Source organism: Talaromyces rugulosus, chromosome V, assembly GCF_013368755.1.
Source record: "Talaromyces rugulosus chromosome V, complete sequence".
NCBI classification, from domain to species: Eukaryota; Fungi; Ascomycota; class Eurotiomycetes; order Eurotiales; family Trichocomaceae; genus Talaromyces; species Talaromyces rugulosus.
Genome location: NC_049565.1, coordinates 5069330 through 5086214, shown reverse-complemented (window position 1 = coordinate 5086214; position 16885 = coordinate 5069330). Strand labels below are relative to the sequence as shown.

At 45.8% G+C, this 16885-nt stretch overlaps 3 protein-coding genes across 3 annotated transcripts; 2 read left to right on the top strand and 1 right to left on the bottom strand.

The window, feature by feature from the left end:
- TRUGW13939_10275 (uncharacterized protein) lies at positions 1 to 1577 on the top strand (the record flags this gene model as incomplete). Its single annotated transcript, XM_035493388.1, has 4 exons — positions 1 to 159; positions 217 to 535; positions 589 to 981; positions 1051 to 1577. 4 exons carry the CDS (start codon positions 1 to 3, stop codon positions 1575 to 1577), a joined length of 1398 nt encoding a protein of 465 aa, XP_035349281.1.
- A 608-nt stretch (positions 1578 to 2185) lies between these two features.
- TRUGW13939_10274 (uncharacterized protein) lies at positions 2186 to 3896 on the top strand (the record flags this gene model as incomplete). The annotated part of the gene is made up of 8 exons (XM_035493387.1): positions 2186 to 2272; positions 2323 to 2954; positions 3022 to 3089; positions 3142 to 3205; positions 3261 to 3360; positions 3423 to 3654; positions 3715 to 3754; positions 3851 to 3896. 8 exons carry the CDS (start codon positions 2186 to 2188, stop codon positions 3894 to 3896), a joined length of 1269 nt encoding a protein of 422 aa, XP_035349280.1.
- Positions 3897 to 4663: 767 nt separating this feature from the next.
- TRUGW13939_10273 (uncharacterized protein) lies at positions 4664 to 16256 on the bottom strand (the record flags this gene model as incomplete). The annotated part of the gene is made up of 15 exons (XM_035493386.1): positions 4664 to 4708; positions 4763 to 8557; positions 8620 to 8826; positions 8883 to 9830; positions 9887 to 10510; positions 10572 to 10857; positions 10919 to 11219; positions 11358 to 11427; positions 12290 to 12776; positions 12860 to 13174; positions 13240 to 13607; positions 13661 to 13808; positions 13887 to 14148; positions 14219 to 14397; positions 15118 to 16256. 15 exons carry the CDS (start codon positions 16254 to 16256, stop codon positions 4664 to 4666), a joined length of 9174 nt encoding a protein of 3057 aa, XP_035349279.1.
- Between the last annotated feature and the right edge of the window lie 629 nt (positions 16257 to 16885).

Genomic DNA, 16885 nt, shown 5'->3' with positions numbered 1-16885 from the left:
ATGTCAACACCGTACCGTTACAAGCTAGACCCAGCTGTATCACCTGGGTATTGCCACGTGGACAACCTTTCAAAAGAAAGTGCAGAGGTGGCCAGTCTCATACTGCAGTCCAACAGAACCGCCTATCATGTCTTTACAACAGACTTTGACAAGATGGGAGTAAGCACAGGAAATTTACCAGAGCCTAATATATAACAATGACTAACAAAATTATAGGCTTACCTCCACAACCATATCGTACACCACACAGTGACCTTGTGGGCCTTAGGAGCTGACCCTGAAACAATGGTATTCCACAAGAAAAACAACGAGAACTACCAGTTATTGCCCAGAAAGTTTCCTGATGAAAACGTCATCGAAGAGATAAAAACAGAAAAGGGCTTTCGAAAGTACCGAGGCAGTCAGGACCACTTCCTTGATTTTGTCACTTTTTTTGAACGAGAAATCGACCAGTTCGGATACCAAGAGGTGCTGCAGCGATACATGGTTGGAGGTGGGGAGATCGCGGATGATTTACTAGGCCGCATGTATCATGGTGAGTGCCTTTCCCGTCTAGTTACCCATGGCAGTGGCTGACAATTTTTGCAGGTTACGTCCACTCTTTGATGTATGTTGGCCAGGCACTCGAATTCAAGCAGCTTCCTCTACTAGCTGAAGGATTGGCTCAGGCTGCGTCACACGATGACATGTATTACAATGACTTCCTCACGTATACCGAGCTGCAGACTCGCTATACCAACGAGCCATCGCTGTCGCTCGTCGAGTGCATGGAAAAGTGCCGCCAGGACCCAGTGATTTCAACGTGTTCAAGCGTTGATGTCCATCATCAAGTTGTCAATGGCTCATGGAGAGTAGAAAAGGAGATGATTCGTGATTACGTTTGTGGAAAAGCCTTTAGGGAAATGGCAACTGTCTGCGCTCAATATCGTGTCAACGAGGACGATGTAGAGCGTGCGAGCGCTGAATTGATTAATGCCGCTGGTGAGTTATGATCTCGATCATTTTTTTTTTTTATCTCGAGAGCTCTGTCTCATCACTCTGCGAAAACAGTGTACATGGCGTCTGCTGCCCAAAGCCCTCCACATGAATGTCGCTTCGACTTCTTCCTCATCCACGGTAGTAATGCATCTCTTTGGCAGACGGCATTTACTGAAGAGTCATCTCTAAGTCGAGCCCAAAAGGCTCGACTGATTGAGTACTCGGGCCGTGTGATCTTGATGCTTTACGCTGGTATGGGCTCGCCGCCACTCAACATTGACTGGCTGTTGGCGCAGGTGCCACGTGAGCCCCAGGCTGATTGGAACCGTGTTTTTGAGCGTGTTCTGCGTCACAAAGATGATGGACATATGTCCAAGCTTATCCGTGTCATTCGCCACGCACAGGACATCTCACTCCCCTACGAGAACGATGCCAGATTCCCAATGAAGCAGCATATGTTCCTACCGGCAGCACAAGCAGCTATTGATTCGGGCAGTGATAAGCCCATGTCAGGCGTTCTTCACTTTGACTTTGTACGTGGTTGTGCCTTTCCAAAAGCATGGGAGAATGTGCCCACAAGAGATGCGGTGGTGATGTAGAGAGGTTCCAAGAGGGAGTAATGAATGACGCCTGTATTAGAGACTATGATATAGTTAAACAGGACTATTTGCTTTGATTCACTAGCTAAATTTTACGCGAGGCACTACGTGCTGTTGCGGAAGCTTTCGTAGGGGAGAGAATAGTTGATTTCCCAATACCACAATTGATAACCTCCCCAATACCTAGAGCAGATAGTAGCCTAGAGACAATTATATCATGGTTAGAATGCTCAATTTACAATCTTCACAAGGGCATGCTTGATAATCGAGTTAACAATCGTTCTAAATTCCAACGTTGATCTCGCCTAGAAGTGGATAGGACCAGTGATAATCAAATATTAAATGAAATGAAACATATAAATAACAGCATTAACCACAAATACATCTATTATGACGGTTTGGTAACACTATCTAGGAGAGACGCCGGAATTCGGGCACCGAATCTAGACCACCGAGGATTTCCAACATTTGAATATGCAGCTAATCAGATCAGATATGATTATAACAGAATATAGAATCCTGACCGAACATATTGAATTCTGCTAAAAACAAAAAAGGAATACTGCATTTTGCTCTCTGCAACTCGGACCGTGAATACCAACTGTACTATGACGCTTCGGATCATAATTGTCGGAGCTGGGATTGCTGGCCTTACTGCTGCAGTTTCGCTCCACCAAGCCGGGCATCATGTGAGAGTAAGTTTAAATACTGGTTGCAGCAAAGATGTCTACTGAATCTAAAGTAGATATACGAAAGCTCTGCATTTGCTGCTGAGGTTGGTGCGGCTCTGAACCTGGCCCCTAACGGCACAAGAGTTCTGCAGAAACTCGGGTTTGATATACAACGTGCACGCTGCGTGTCAATTCAAAACTGGGACACAGTCGACGGAACAACCCTGCAGCAGATCGCATGTCAGGACCTTAGCAAGGCTTCCGAAAGATTCGGAGCCTCATATGTTGCAGTGCATCGAGTTGACCTGCATGAGGAACTCATGAGACTGGCAAAGTTAAATGAACCGGGCGGTGTCGAACTTCATCTTTCTTCGCGGGTTGTGCGTATTGACGCCAATGCTGGCCAAATTGAGTTGATTGACGGGCGACTTGAAGAGGCTGATCTTATCATTGGGGCAGATGGAATACGTGCGGTATCACGTATGGTAATTGATGGATTGGCGGGTAATACTAGCGCATCTACGGGTGCTGCAATCTCGACGGGCTTGAGCGCATTTCGATTTTTGGTTCCAACAGAATTTCTCCAGACTAATGGCGCGGGCAAGGACCTCTTGCAGTGGAAGAAACCTGGTGCTACACTGCTAGGCGATCCTAATTCGGTCACTACAGAACAAGAGCGGCATCTCATGTGGTATCCCTGTCGGGAGTAAGTTTAATTTGGCGATCTGGATATTCACATGCACCAGAACCCTGCCTGATATTATTTTCCACAGTGGTAACGTTCAGAACTTTGTTGGCATTCATCCTACAGTACCTGGCGAACCACCTGAGAGCCCTGAAGGTACTGTATTAGGCAATATCACAATAATTATACATATACTGACTAAGAGAAGGCTTCAAGGAACAGATGTTGAAGGAATTCGCTCATTTCCATCCACAGGTTGTGGAAATCCTCAAGTAAGTTCTAGTCTGCCATAATATGGACACTGCTAAAAGCCGCTCCAATAAATAGACTTGGCAATGATGTTAAGTGCTGGCCTTTATTCCACACTGAACCCTTACCGACTTGGACGCGGGGAAAGTTGGTGGTTATAGGTGATGCTGCTCACCCTGTGGGTCTTTTGATCATGCGAACTAATTTTAAGAAAAAAAAAATAAACTGATAACTTCAAAGATGTTGCCATTCGGTGGTCAGGGCTCAAACCAAGCCATTGAGGACGGAGGCGCACTCGGAATGCTACTAGAAAATGTCCACGACGTGTCTCAGATCACAGCCCGTTTAGATCTTTTCGAAAAAGTCCGCCGGCGGCGGGCGTCGCGTGTACAGATTCTGTCTACCGTGCGAGCAAACCGCGAAAGCTTGGTCGAAAACGAGATTCAAAAATACATGGAAAAGAATGTCTCTTGTAAGTGATATTGTGGGTTTGACTTGATACTTATCGCTGATAATTTGCTTGGTATATCAGTGCCGAATTCCTTCGCCACTCGAGTGGCACACGATGCAGGGTAAGCATCAATGCATTTTATTGATCAAGGTTCTTCTTTTAATTATATTTATGCTTTGAATAAAACGAAAGCTTGCTAACACATATTCTCAAACAGGTTTGATGTATTTCGTCGATGCCAGGAAGTTCTTTTGACTGGTTAACATTTGAGACATACAAAATTAAATCCCCAATATGCTTAAATATTTAAGCTTAGAAAGAATACAAGGAGTTGGTAGAAAATAATTTAGGGGCGCTTAACTTATAATGAACGGATTTTCGATCATATCATAACGTATATTTTAAAGTAAAATAAAAAATAAATTAAAATTTTAAAATAGATAGACTAGTCAGTATAACGAATGGAATGAGATGATTTTGTTGAATTGAGGTGAGGTTATGAGCCTGTAGAATAGCATGTCAGTGGGAAGCGGCCAGCGATGGCCTGAAGTAGAACCTGAATAGCAATATTATATGACACTGTCTAAGTAATCTGCTGCTTGTCTACATGAAGATTCTATCTCTGAGCGCGTCTTAGTAGAACTAGACACGCGAGGTTTACCCCTGCGCTAACCGCATTAGGAAGTCATATCCTGATTGGTTCCTTGCCGAGCCTGACTCGGCCCCTTGCTGGATGGCCTCATTATATTGCTTCATTCCTGGGTGGGTTTCTAACAGATTTAACATTAGATGTGATATCTCGAGTAAAGATGGGCAATAAAAACGTGTTTATGTTTATAGAACGCCCAATTAACGATTAATATCACTGTGAAATATATACTGAGACTCTGAGGAAAGACATTATCTACCTATTGATATTTTTGCACTGAGCGAAGAAAATCAACTAAACAAAAACCACACTTCCGGGAGGATGAGGAAATTGCAAATTCGAGAATAATATTTAAACAAAGAAAATGTACAGAATCACCCATCACTGACAAACGCGGTCATTGATGATCTGGCCTAACTTGGTAATCTGAACAAGAGGTTAGAATCCAAAAGTTTGTATAAAATGCACGGAAGAACTCACGTTAGGATACTTCAGTAATGAGAAGCTGTCTACATCTTGGTGGTAAATGGAGTGAATCTCGCCGACTAGGCCATCCCAGCCTAGAGTCTCCGACGAGCCCCAACTAGCATGTATCCAGGAAGTTAATGGAGACTCTATCAAGTTCGATCCATCTCCAAGACCCTTTGAAGCAATAACTAACGTTGTATGTACTGGTCGATGGGTTTTAGTGAATCCCTGGGGCTCATATAGTACATGAGACCGAATAGAAGCCGTGAGGTGTTGTTTTTGTCTTGCAGATATGATAACTGACTTTTTCCGACCGGTGCCATAAGAAATTCCACTTCTCTCAACCATTTCAGTAGAAATTTCCATGTCTCTAAGATCAGCTGGTGCAGAAACTGGTGCCGCATTTGCCATGAGAAGCAACTTAGAGACTGTCTCGCCAGCGTTGAGCAAACGTCTGCTAACCTCAAAGGCATGGATGGCACCTAGCGAGGACCCTCCAATAATATATGGACCGACAGGTTGGACTTTGCGTATAGAAGCCACAAAAGCATCTGCTAAATCGCCCACGCTAATATTTACGAAGGCCGACGGATCGCGAACAAACGGAGACTCCACCCCATAGATTCGACGACCCCCTGAAATGGCAGGAAGCTGTATGTAGGAGGAAACAGAACCGGTACCGTCAGCTAAGAGAAAAAGTGGTGGCTCGGTTGAAGACATTGAGCCCTGTAACAACAGGGTGGCAGCTGGTTTATCTATCAATGATGGTGATTCCGTCACCTTTTCGACTGTGCCGCCTGTGGTGATCGATTGTGGAATTTCTAGCGGCTCAAAAGTGACAGAAGATTCAGTTATCCCATCCTTGACTTCTTCACCACGGATATCGGGGGAAATATTAGGAGGAGAAGACTGAGGCGTAGAGACGACAGTGTCACTATCCCCGCCGAGTGCTTTCGTAGCTTCTGCAACAGTCGGGTTGTCGAGAAAAAACGACCCTGGTAACTCGACTCCGGTATCGTTTCTGATTGACGCAATAACTGTAATTGCCATCAACGAGTCTACTCCTAGATCCCCAAACACTGTATCGGGTTCCAATTCAGAGATTTCGCAGCCCACCTCTGCTGCAACAGCGGCAAGAAACCTATCTCCAATCGCAGGATCATCATAACCTGTGACAGAGGTAACGGATGATGAGGGTTTGGGAGTGGTGAAAGCGGACGGTTCAACTGACGAGGGAGGTGTATCGAAGTCAACATCCTTAGTCCACTCCCTATTTCTTGAGGACTGCTTCGCCCTGGATCCAAGAAGGTCAGATTGGAAGTCTCCTGCACCGATTCTCGAAGAAGATCGAGGAGCTGCCGACTGTAAAATTTTTGTGAGGGCAACCTTTTTCATCTTTTGAAAGCGGAGTCCGGTTAGAGCGCAGACGAGATCTTTTCCATCAAAGACGTAAACATCACCTAACAATGAGGATCCGTTAACCGACTCCTCCATGTGAGAATAGCTGGTGTAAGTTCTATTGGGTAAGATGGGCTTCAAGATGTGCCACGAATCAAAGCTGGAAGCAAGGAACCCGATATCCTCGGTATATTTCAAACCGCAGTTGACGAGGAAGCCGGCAACATGTACAACAGCATCGAGTAAATACGGGTTGTATAGGAAATGACCTGATCCACTGGATGGCAAGTCAGGCAGTCTAACTTGGCCGACGACATCGTGACACTCGGAATCCAAGAAGACCTCGTCTAGACCTTGGAAACGTTCCCCATAATTGACGACATTGGAAAATAGTCGGTAGACTACAGGCCGCAAGAAACGATGTCCTTGACCAGTGATAGTTGATGCTTTCAGTGCTTCGATTCGGGAGGAGATAAGATAAAGGGTACGCGAGATGTTCTCTTTCCAACTCGCAGCTTCGTGAAACGTGATCTTACAGGACCCTATATCCACGGTAGTGTTCCCAACCTGATTTTGAAAGCTGATGTGAGCCTCTTCGGTCTTTGAATCGATCTTGGCATTGATCTGAATGGTAAGTGAGTCCTTTTGATCAAAGACTACTATTGGCCGGTGGATATCTAGACTGCTGATTGTAAGTAGCCCTTCCGGCCACTTCCCTGGCTGCTGTCGTTCGCACGCATACCGAGCGGCCGATAATGCCATATCGCTGAAGATGCTACTGGAGCAAATTGTGACTCCGGCCACGGCATGGCCCATGATTGCTTCAAACAGGTGAGGGTCAGATGTGCTAGACTCAAAAGTGACAGAGATCGAGCCATCTTCGAATACTTCATTTGTCACTCGTTGAAGAGTGGTTGTCGGGAAGCCCTGTACTGCAGGAACCGGCGGTAACGACAAATGCATTTGCTCAACGCCACCTAGCTGTTCGGGGTCCGGGTATGATGTCCAAAAATCCTTTTCATCAAACACGTACGTCGGCAAATCCAGCAGTGATAGACAGTTTTTAAACTCCCGGTGGTATTCTGGCCAGTTGATAGGCACACCGGCCTGATGAACTGCTGCCAGTGTATTTGAAGTGGTCAACCAATTGTCTTCGTTTCGCCGAAGCCCAGGTAAAAGCCTAGGCGTTGCACTTGTTCCTAGAATTGAGCGAACCAATGACATACAAACTGGGTCGGGCCCCATCTCGAGGAAGAGCGTGTCTTCTCGCAGGAAATTAGAGTTTTGTGCCGCTCGTAGAGCCCCAACAAAATCAACAGACTCCCGAGTCTGACGTCGAAAGTAGATAGGGGAAATAATTGACTTGTCCTGAACAATATCACCAAGCAGAGTGGATGCTATTGGAATCCGAGGGGACGAAATGCCAACTCCCTTCACGCACGACTCGTACGAGTCTAGGATTGGGTCCATTTGCTTCGAGTGGAACCCGAATGGCACATGAAGTAGAGTGGACCGAGACCCTTGTTCCTCTAGATCCTTTTGCAAAACCGTTATTTCTGATAGGGCGCCACTAACCACTGTAGATTTAGGCGCGTTGATGCAAGCGATCTCACATGTATCATATGTGCGTGATGCGAGGAGCTGGCGAATAACACCAACTTCGTCATTGATTGCCAGCATGGCGTATTCATTTTGCGCGACAGACTGAACCAAAATCATTGCTCTTTTGCCCACTAGGTATAGGGTATCACTGACTGTCAGAACACCTGATATGCATAAAGCAGCATACTCTCCCAAACTGTGGCCAATGACAAGACTTGGTCGGACTCCCCATGATGCCCATAGCTGAGCGAGTCCAATTTCAACTGCCACTATAGCTAGTTGCGTCTTAACTGGGCTCGCTTCAGACAAGTCGAAGTTTTCGGAATGAATTAGGTCAATAAACTTAGGCAACTCCAAAGCAGTGGCTATGGATTGGATCGACTCTATTAGTCGCCGAAATACCGTACTGTCACGCCAGAGTTGGTGAGCCATCCCTGCATACTGGGATCCCTGACCAGTGAAAGCAAATACAATGTTTGGCACAGTAGAAGCTCCCCGGCCTTTTTTGACAGGAGCATCTTCTTTCTTCAAATCAATTTCAAGCTTATTGACAAAATCTTCGATGGTCGTAGCTGTGAAAGTCGACCGGGCAGAGCTTTGGTGCATGCGGCGTGCAGTCATGGTGTAAGCAAGATCTGCCAACAACGTAGTCGGATTGACCCGAATATATTGGAGGTACTTTTCTTTAATTGCCCGTAGAGAGAACGGAGTCCGAGCAGAGAAGGTCAGAACGTGATGGTTTCGAGGATCAGCAGCTTTGGAGTGCTTTATAGGCGCCTCCTCTAGTAGAAGGCAAGAGTTACCCCCCTGCAAGATGCACGTTAGACTGACTGAACCTCAAACTAACAGAATCTATAGGAAATTTTTACCGAGGCATCGAAACTGTTCAGAAAGATCCGTCGCTTGGAGGCATTGCCAGCACCGGGGAGCGGAATTGCAGTTGTGGGTATATGAATGTTCATCTTCTCCAAGTCCGGGAAACGATGATTACGTTTAAAAGGCATTCCGGGTTGCGGTGGGATAGTGTGGTTTTGAAACATCATCAAGGTCTTTATGAGGGCACAAACACCAGCAGCCTAATATCGACTAGTCAGGTTTCTGGATACTAGCTGAAAATGGTGGTAGAACTTACAGCTTCTCCATGACCAATGTTCGCCTTTACGGCACCTACAACTAAGGGATTGTCCTTTGAGCGATACTGGCCAAATGTAGACAATACCGAAGACATCTCCGTGAAATCACCGGCCTGTGTACCGGTTCCGTGCATTTCCACGTAGGAAACACTCGCCGGGTCTATAGCGCTCTGATATAAAATCTGCCGGTAGAGACGTTCCTGGGCTTCTGAAGATGGATGCGTGATAGAAGATGCTCCCTTACTATAATTCCTTGCTGAGCCACGGACGACACCCAGAATGTTGTCATTATCCGCAACAGCATCTTCGAGTCGCTTAAGAACAACGACACCGACGCCTTCGCCACGCACGTAACCATCAGCATCGTCATGGAAAGTTTCACATCCTTTCTCTGGGGAAAGGAAACCACCGCGGCTTAATCCAGAAAATGGTGCTGGAGAATCAAGAATGGAGCCTCCACCTGCGAGGGCGGTGTCGCATTCGCGGGCCAGCAACGCAGAACAGGCTAGGGATATTGTGGCGATGCTCGATGCGCAGGCCGCATCGACACTATATGATGGCCCTCCCCATTTGAAGTGATAGTTGACACGACCGGGTGCAAAGGCACGGCAAACTCCTGGCGCGTAGTATATATCTACGCCCTGGGTAAGGACAATATCTCTCCAATCATCTGATGTTTGGCCAAAATAAGTTGCTATGCGGTTGCTGTTCGTTGCCAATGTTGCCTCTGGAGAATAACCTGCCATCTCGAGGGCCTCGTAACTCACGGTGAGGAATATACGATGAAGAGGATCCGTCTGAAGGGCTTCCCGAGGGGACATGTTGAACAACCGGTTATCAAAATATCCCGGACGATCTAGAAATGCTCCCGAGCGATTCATTGTGGCATTTTTCTGTTTTCCCGTCTCATCGAACCATTTGTTCAAGTCGAACCGGGTTTTGGGGATCTGCCGTGGTTTAATTAAAATCTGCGAATGGGATTTGTCCGACTAATCCAACTGACCTCCTTAATATGCCTTTCTGCATCCAATAGTGATTTCCAGTATTCCTGTATATTATCGCTTCCAGGAAATCTTCCAGACATTCCCACAATGGCAATGGAATCGGAGCCTCCACGTGGGGACGTGAATGAGGACGAATCTACACTAAAGTGTTGTACGACGGCGGCCTCGCGTCTCTCGCCCTGTAGTGATTTCTGCAGTGATGTTAGATGGGGGGTGTATCCAACACAGACAAGTTTGACTGATCCCTGGCCTAATCCTTTAACAGCCTTGTCTATGGTATCGCTTAGGTGTAGCGAAGATTGGGTGATATCTGGGATGACCTGACGAATCAAATCTCTTAGGGTTACTGCGTTGCGAACCTTGCAACTGTACGGTGACCAAAGCATTGCCTTGGGTGTAATTGGGACATCTAAAACAGGCGATGATCCCACAACCTCATCCAAGTCCAGCTCGGGGAGATTGGGAAGATGAACACCACCGCCAGCATCTGTCTTAATGCGAGATGCCTGATCAAGCTCCTTGGACCACTTGAATAGTTGCTCCGTAGTGATGGGAGGTCCGAAAAGTGTTAACCAACCCGTTGCCATGATACCGACGTTGATCTTCCGCGTGGGAGCAATATTCTATGGCCTACCCTTTAGCCTCGAACTTCCGAATATGCGGAGAAAATGTAAATGAACTCACCTGACTCTGGTGAAAAGTGTCAAGTATGGTCTGTACTCTCTCGAGCGAGACACCAACGATGGTGGTCGCCCAGCTACCATTAGTCCTGTCCACCAGGACTGACCGGCGGATGATGTTCCGTGCGAAACGACATATTACACGAACTGTCTCAATTGACAAATTGTGTAATTCAACGCTATCTCGTGCGGCTGCTGCCACAGCTGCCGGAATCTCCCCTGTGCAAAAGGCCACAATATGTGTGGGTTGCTCTATAGAACCCAAGATGTTTGGTCGTTCTTCAGCATAACTGGAGAAATGAAGAGCGTTAGGGTACCGTGCTCATAGGAGTCAAATCTGGAAATACGCACAGAATCAATTCGCCGAGTCGTGTGACGTTCATGAGAATCGTAGCCACAATCTCGCTGGGCTGGTCGGTCTGAGCATTACTTTCTGCAAGCTGCAGCAGAGTATCGAAATAACCGACATGAGCTCTCTCGTCTATCTCAAGGTTGAATATTTCCATTTGAATGATATCGCATGCATCGCGGAGAAAGCGGCGGCCAGCCGGGGACCCCTGAGCATATTCTACAAGAGCCCGAACAGCAGGCAGCTTCTCTACCGTCTGATCTCCATATAGGAGCAGATACTGCTCTGTCTGATCCTGGATCTCTTGATACATTGTTGACATAGCATCAGAAAGGATAATCAAATTTCACAAAAGGGCAGAGAAGAAAGGGAGGAATCAGTTGAGTAGAACTGAATCTTTTTTTTTCTCTTAGCACGGAGTGTTCATAAGTATATATTGACCTGAGCTAGTGGTCACGCCAGTTGGACTAATAATAATAGCTTGCCCAGATGTTATATCCCGTTTCGCTAACTAGATTGGCATTTTCCTCGGGGTTCTATCGCTGCGAGTGTGCCCACTTTTTAATCATTGGCATGAAGGCAAAACGTGGACAGAAGATCACTAGAGGATGTCCACTTGGTTTTTCGGGCAATTAATGAAAGCTCGAGTGTAGCTTCGGTACATGCATCCATGCATTAGTTCTGGCACTAGCTATGTATGCCTGATGGAAGTATCGACCACAACGAAAAACTGCCGGCGGCTTTTTTCTTGCCACAAGAAATCCCCATAAGTGTTCGCCGAGATACGAGTTGGAAGTAAAAAATTTATATTTTTCTTAGTAATGGTCTCAAAAAGCCATAGCGAGCGCAAAAACGCAAACAACAAACGGAGAGCTTTTTATTTAGCCGGAGTCTCTAGCTTCGGAGAAACAATTTGTACGTGGAAAATCACGTCTATAGCCAATTCTTTTTGGAAATAATAAAAAAAGCAAGGATCCAGTTGTTGGAAGTTTTAATTTGCAAAGATATAGAAACTGGTTGAGGATATTTCAATTGGTAATACTGGTTTGTAGCACTGTCTCGCTTGGTCCCTTTCTGATCTGATAAAAGCAAAATATAAGGGCAGATCTGAAATATGTGTTGGAAAACGTAGCCTTTGTAGTCCATAAACAGGGGGGTTTCAAAGGTATTATTCAACTTGTCTTCCAATCATTTGAATTGCGCGGTTGAAAATGTATCTAACCTAAACTTCCAATTCCACGCCTAAACTACGAAGAAATAATTTTCGCCATCTAGAATACTCATTTGTTAGCTGTTGAATTAGATGAAAATTTGAAAATACTAGTGCTAGAATAAAAACCAGTTCGTGTAAAGAGGTGGAGAAGAATATTTACCTGTTCTGCTAATGCGTACACAGAGGCCTGGTAGTGCGCACAAAGTGGAAGAGGAATGACACTGGAGTCGATTACTCGCAAGCTCTCAACTCCCTTTACTCGACACTCTGTATCAACGACGGTGCCCATTGAGCATGTACCGCTTCCATGGTTCACTGTGCGGACAATTCGGATGGCACGTCGCATCATGGCCTCATCGCCGTAGTCACCGCGTAGGTCATCGTCAACGGCATACTCAGAAAGTCCGTACTCTGGAGCGATAGTTCGCTCCAGGCCCTGGCTTGTCAAACGAGCGACAGACCATAGGAGCTGCTTATCGAGTTCGTTAGATAACATATTTGGGTCACACACAGGTGCATCGAATGGATCGGTAGATTTGAGCGTCACTGCTCCCCTAGATGATGGGGTCACTAGAATGTTCATTACACACACGTTGGATCCTAGAGGCGGAGGCCCCGCCTTGCCCGAGAAGTCGATATGACCGTATCTGAACCATTTACATTAGAACGCCGACACATCGGGTATGAAAGTCCAGACCCTAAAAAGTTTTGGAGAGGAAATGATACTTACAATACCACAGACTCAGTGTGAGCCCTGTTTTGCTCCTGAAAGCGCTCTAATTCATTGGAGGTCAATTGGCTCTCAGCTAAGGAAGCAATTTCTGGATCATTATCGTGACGGTGGAATGCCATCCAATCAACCGGCAAACCAGAAGTCCAATCGCATTCAGCCGAGCGCATTTGAACGTCACCAAGAGCCAGACCTCGTTTTTCTAGGTTCCAGTATGTTGCCATCATCGGGTGATCGCTGTAGTTTTCTCCCACAGGGAGTTCGACTACTTGTCGAATGCTGTGCTTTTGTAGCTCTACTGAGGGCCCAATTCCACTGAGAAAAGTCTGTTAGTAATATTTCGTATAAATTTCTATATGAACCGAGGGTGGGTAACTGACCTCAGCAACAGAAGCTTCGGCGAGCCTTGAGCACCGCTTGAGACGATAACTTCTTTCTTAGCTGTCACTGAGCCACTCGTGGCTGTAACAGGCCGCACATATTCAATCCCAGTGGCACGAGAACCCTGTGAAAGGATTTTCGATACATGGGTTTCCGTCCACAAAGTCACGTTGGGACCGAATTTGTAGTTGCCTCCAGCCCATTGTCGGATGCCGTCGTAGGAACCGGCCGTTGCTTCACTGAAACCTAGGATATTTCCAGAATTCAAATCTTTACCCTGGGATACACCAGAACTCTTGTACATGGAAGCAATGGCTCCTTTTAGCGGGTAGTTGCGTGGACGTCCACAGGACGAAGTTTGAGACACCTCCGTGGCGGTTAGTGTTTCTCTCTATTGTCAAAATTCAACTTCCTACTCACCTTGATAGGTCCTTTAAAGCCATGAAGTGCGCTTAAATCTTCGCCCTGCAGCTCAGTCCCTGGATGGAATGTTTCGGTGTTCTTGAAAAAGGGGAGCTGTCCATCCCATGACCATCGTGGATCGCCAACTTCTACGGCCCAGCGATTACTACAATCATCAGTTAGATAGTTGTTGATATATATATACTAATGACTGCAAGCGTTCGAAAATGAAATAAAAACATACAAGTCTCCAGCTGCACCGCGGGACCATACTTGGTGGTTGATACCGGAGGTGCCTCCAAGCACTTTACCCTGCACTAGATCGATAGTTTTGTTGCCAACAGCAGATTGAGGGGCGCTTTGTATGTTCCATTTGATCTCGTTCGCTGCTTGGCCAGTTAGCCCAAGCGTCGGTTTCACGCGAGGGTCCTGCTCAACACCGGCTTCGACCAGTAGAATAGAGGCATCCGGTAGGTATTCAGAGAGGCGGCTTGCGAGAACACAGCCTTTAATACCATTTTTAGTGAGAAAAATCATTTATAATGCCATTAAATTGACGGAAAGATGATCAAATACCTGCAGTGCCTCCGCCAACAATGATGTAGTCGAAATCCAAAGCCATGTTTGATGTTGTCGTTTTCTTTTGATCGGTGATTGATTTATCAACTGATTTGTTCTTTTTTGAAGAAATGCCGAAAAATGACAACAGCCGGCTATAAAACATTTCGTAGAAAATGGAAGACGTGACTTTAGTGCTGGAAACTAGCACTTGCGTTAGCCGTTTTAAGTGGAAGTAATCAATGGTAAAATAATCCGCAAAGGAGAGACAAAAATTCAATTATACTTGCCAATGTCACTGTATACATTTGGAAGGATCAGAAGCATCCTACCTAATTGCAGGGGTTATGTGACGTCGGTGATCAATTTGCGGGATATATCGACGTTTCGCCCTCGTCCTCTTAAAAAGGCCCCGAATGCCCGGTGTCGACTACGGCTGATTCTCCAAAATATCCATGAACCTGTTATTTTTTAGTACAACGTAATTTATTAGAATGACTCCTATGACAATGTTTCGACGAGAAGGATGTTCTATAATTTAAGTTTGTTTTATTCTCATTTTAGCCGATTGGATATTTCTTCAAGGATACAGATTTATACAGATTTTCTCATGGTGTGTACCTACAGATGCCTCAACATCACCCAGTAGCTACAATGCACAAGTATTTCACTATTGCCTAAAATAATTTCCTCAATGAAGACATTAATTACAATGGAAGACTAATTACTGGCAATCCTACCGTCTAGTGACAGAAGCATCAATTTCTAGACGATAAAAACACTATTTGTCTATCATTTTTTAGCAGATCGATTTCCAATCCCCTTGTCGTTGCTTTGATGTCAAAACAACATCTCGTAATAGGACGGCCAACTCATTGATCTGAATGGAAAACGTTAGTAAGTAAGTCTTGAGTCACTTGCGAAAGGAGCAGACGCTTACATTGGGTTTGTTAATAAGGGTGAAGTGATTACCTGAAATAGAAGAAATGCTGATATGCGCTCCGGGAAAAAGACGGTCCCATCCGTATGGACTGGCAAGGTCGGGCTTTCCTTCCAGAAGAAACCGCGCGACGCGGATACGAAGATCCAATCCTGTTTGTTGAAGCTGATTTGTTGGCATTACCCCTTCTCGACTCCAGATGATGCAAACCTCGCCCGGGGCATCAGAAGCGTCCATAGGCACCGGTACATACTCACGCACCGCCCGAAGAGTTGAGCGGAAATGCTCTATAACCCAAGAAGGCACATTCGTAGGCCGACCACTGCGGTCCCAATTTCCCATTAGGTTCTTTTCAGATAAATACTGCACCACTTCCATTGGAAGCTCCTCGAAATCGGGGCGACAAGGAGAGTCAAGCAAGATGAGCTTTCGCACACGTTCACCTTGGCGGATAAGTTCACACGCCACTTCATACGAGTAATAACCGCCGGCAGACCAGCCCCCAAGCACGTAAGGACCATGAGGTTGGCGTTTGCGAATCTCCTGGACGTATTCTCTTGCAACTTCTTCGATCGAGCAACAGTACTCCGAGGCGCGGTTGAGGTAGGGGCTATTTAACGCGATAATACAGACAGTGGAAGGGTCGATGAGTGGCATTTCCACATAAGCCATACCGGAACCACTGCCATCAGGCAGAAGAAATATGTTGGTCTTCTCTGTACAGTCCGTCGCTGGCTTGCCTTGGAGCACAATAGAGATTGGAATCCGAGATCGCGTATGACTAGTTTTCGTCATTGTCTTTTGATTTCCTTCCTGCACTGTTGTAATTTTCTTAACCACCGGCTCCTCTTTTGGCTCCGTAAGACTATCAATGCATGACTGAAAGTATCTTTCGCGAAACTCCTTGATACTTGGGCACTGGGAAAAAACCGTCGAAGGAAGGTCGCGTTTCAATAAAGTTTCGAAAGAACGTATAATTGACCGTGCGACAATCGGGTTGACACCAAGATCCGTGGTAAATTCATCCTCTTCATCGATATCATCGACACTGAACCCTGTCTCCTTTGCAATTATTCGTAGACACTCCAGCCACGCTGCTTCCACGCTGGAAGACATGGGTGCTGGATAGTAGAAACCCTCCTCCTTTCAATATCCTTTTTTAGATAATAAAAAAAGCGTTGTCGAGATGTGCAGCAAAAACTACCTGATTATTTGGAGGGGGGCATATAGTGTAGTGTATTCACTTTAGACTGTGACGCATGAGTCCTTCAATATGGGTATGGCTTGAGTGAACGAATAAAACTCTGGTCTCGATATTATCAAGACGCACTATTACGTTCTCGTACTCGAAGTTCTACATTTGGGTTGGTGTTGAAATTACTGACTGGAAGAAAAAAAAAGAAAAGAAAAAAAACATGCCGAGAGAGATTGCATATCGTAACTATCCGGCGAGTACATTCGGGGTCCCTGTTGCATAGTAAGAATACGGCACATAATATCCTTTACATCGGTAATCCACTTACTAAACATTATTGAAAACGGAAATAGGTAGTATGAACGTTCCAGGTTTACAGATACCGAAATATTATTGCGGGCACGAACTTGCGAGCTTTCTTAGCGCCACCGGATTATTGGCTGCGAGTAGAGCTTATATAGCCAACTCTCATGACTTTCTGCTGGATCTGAAGCAGTTTTTCCTTTCCACGAATTTGGGTGTGAGATAGCTAAACATAATAGTGATCCAT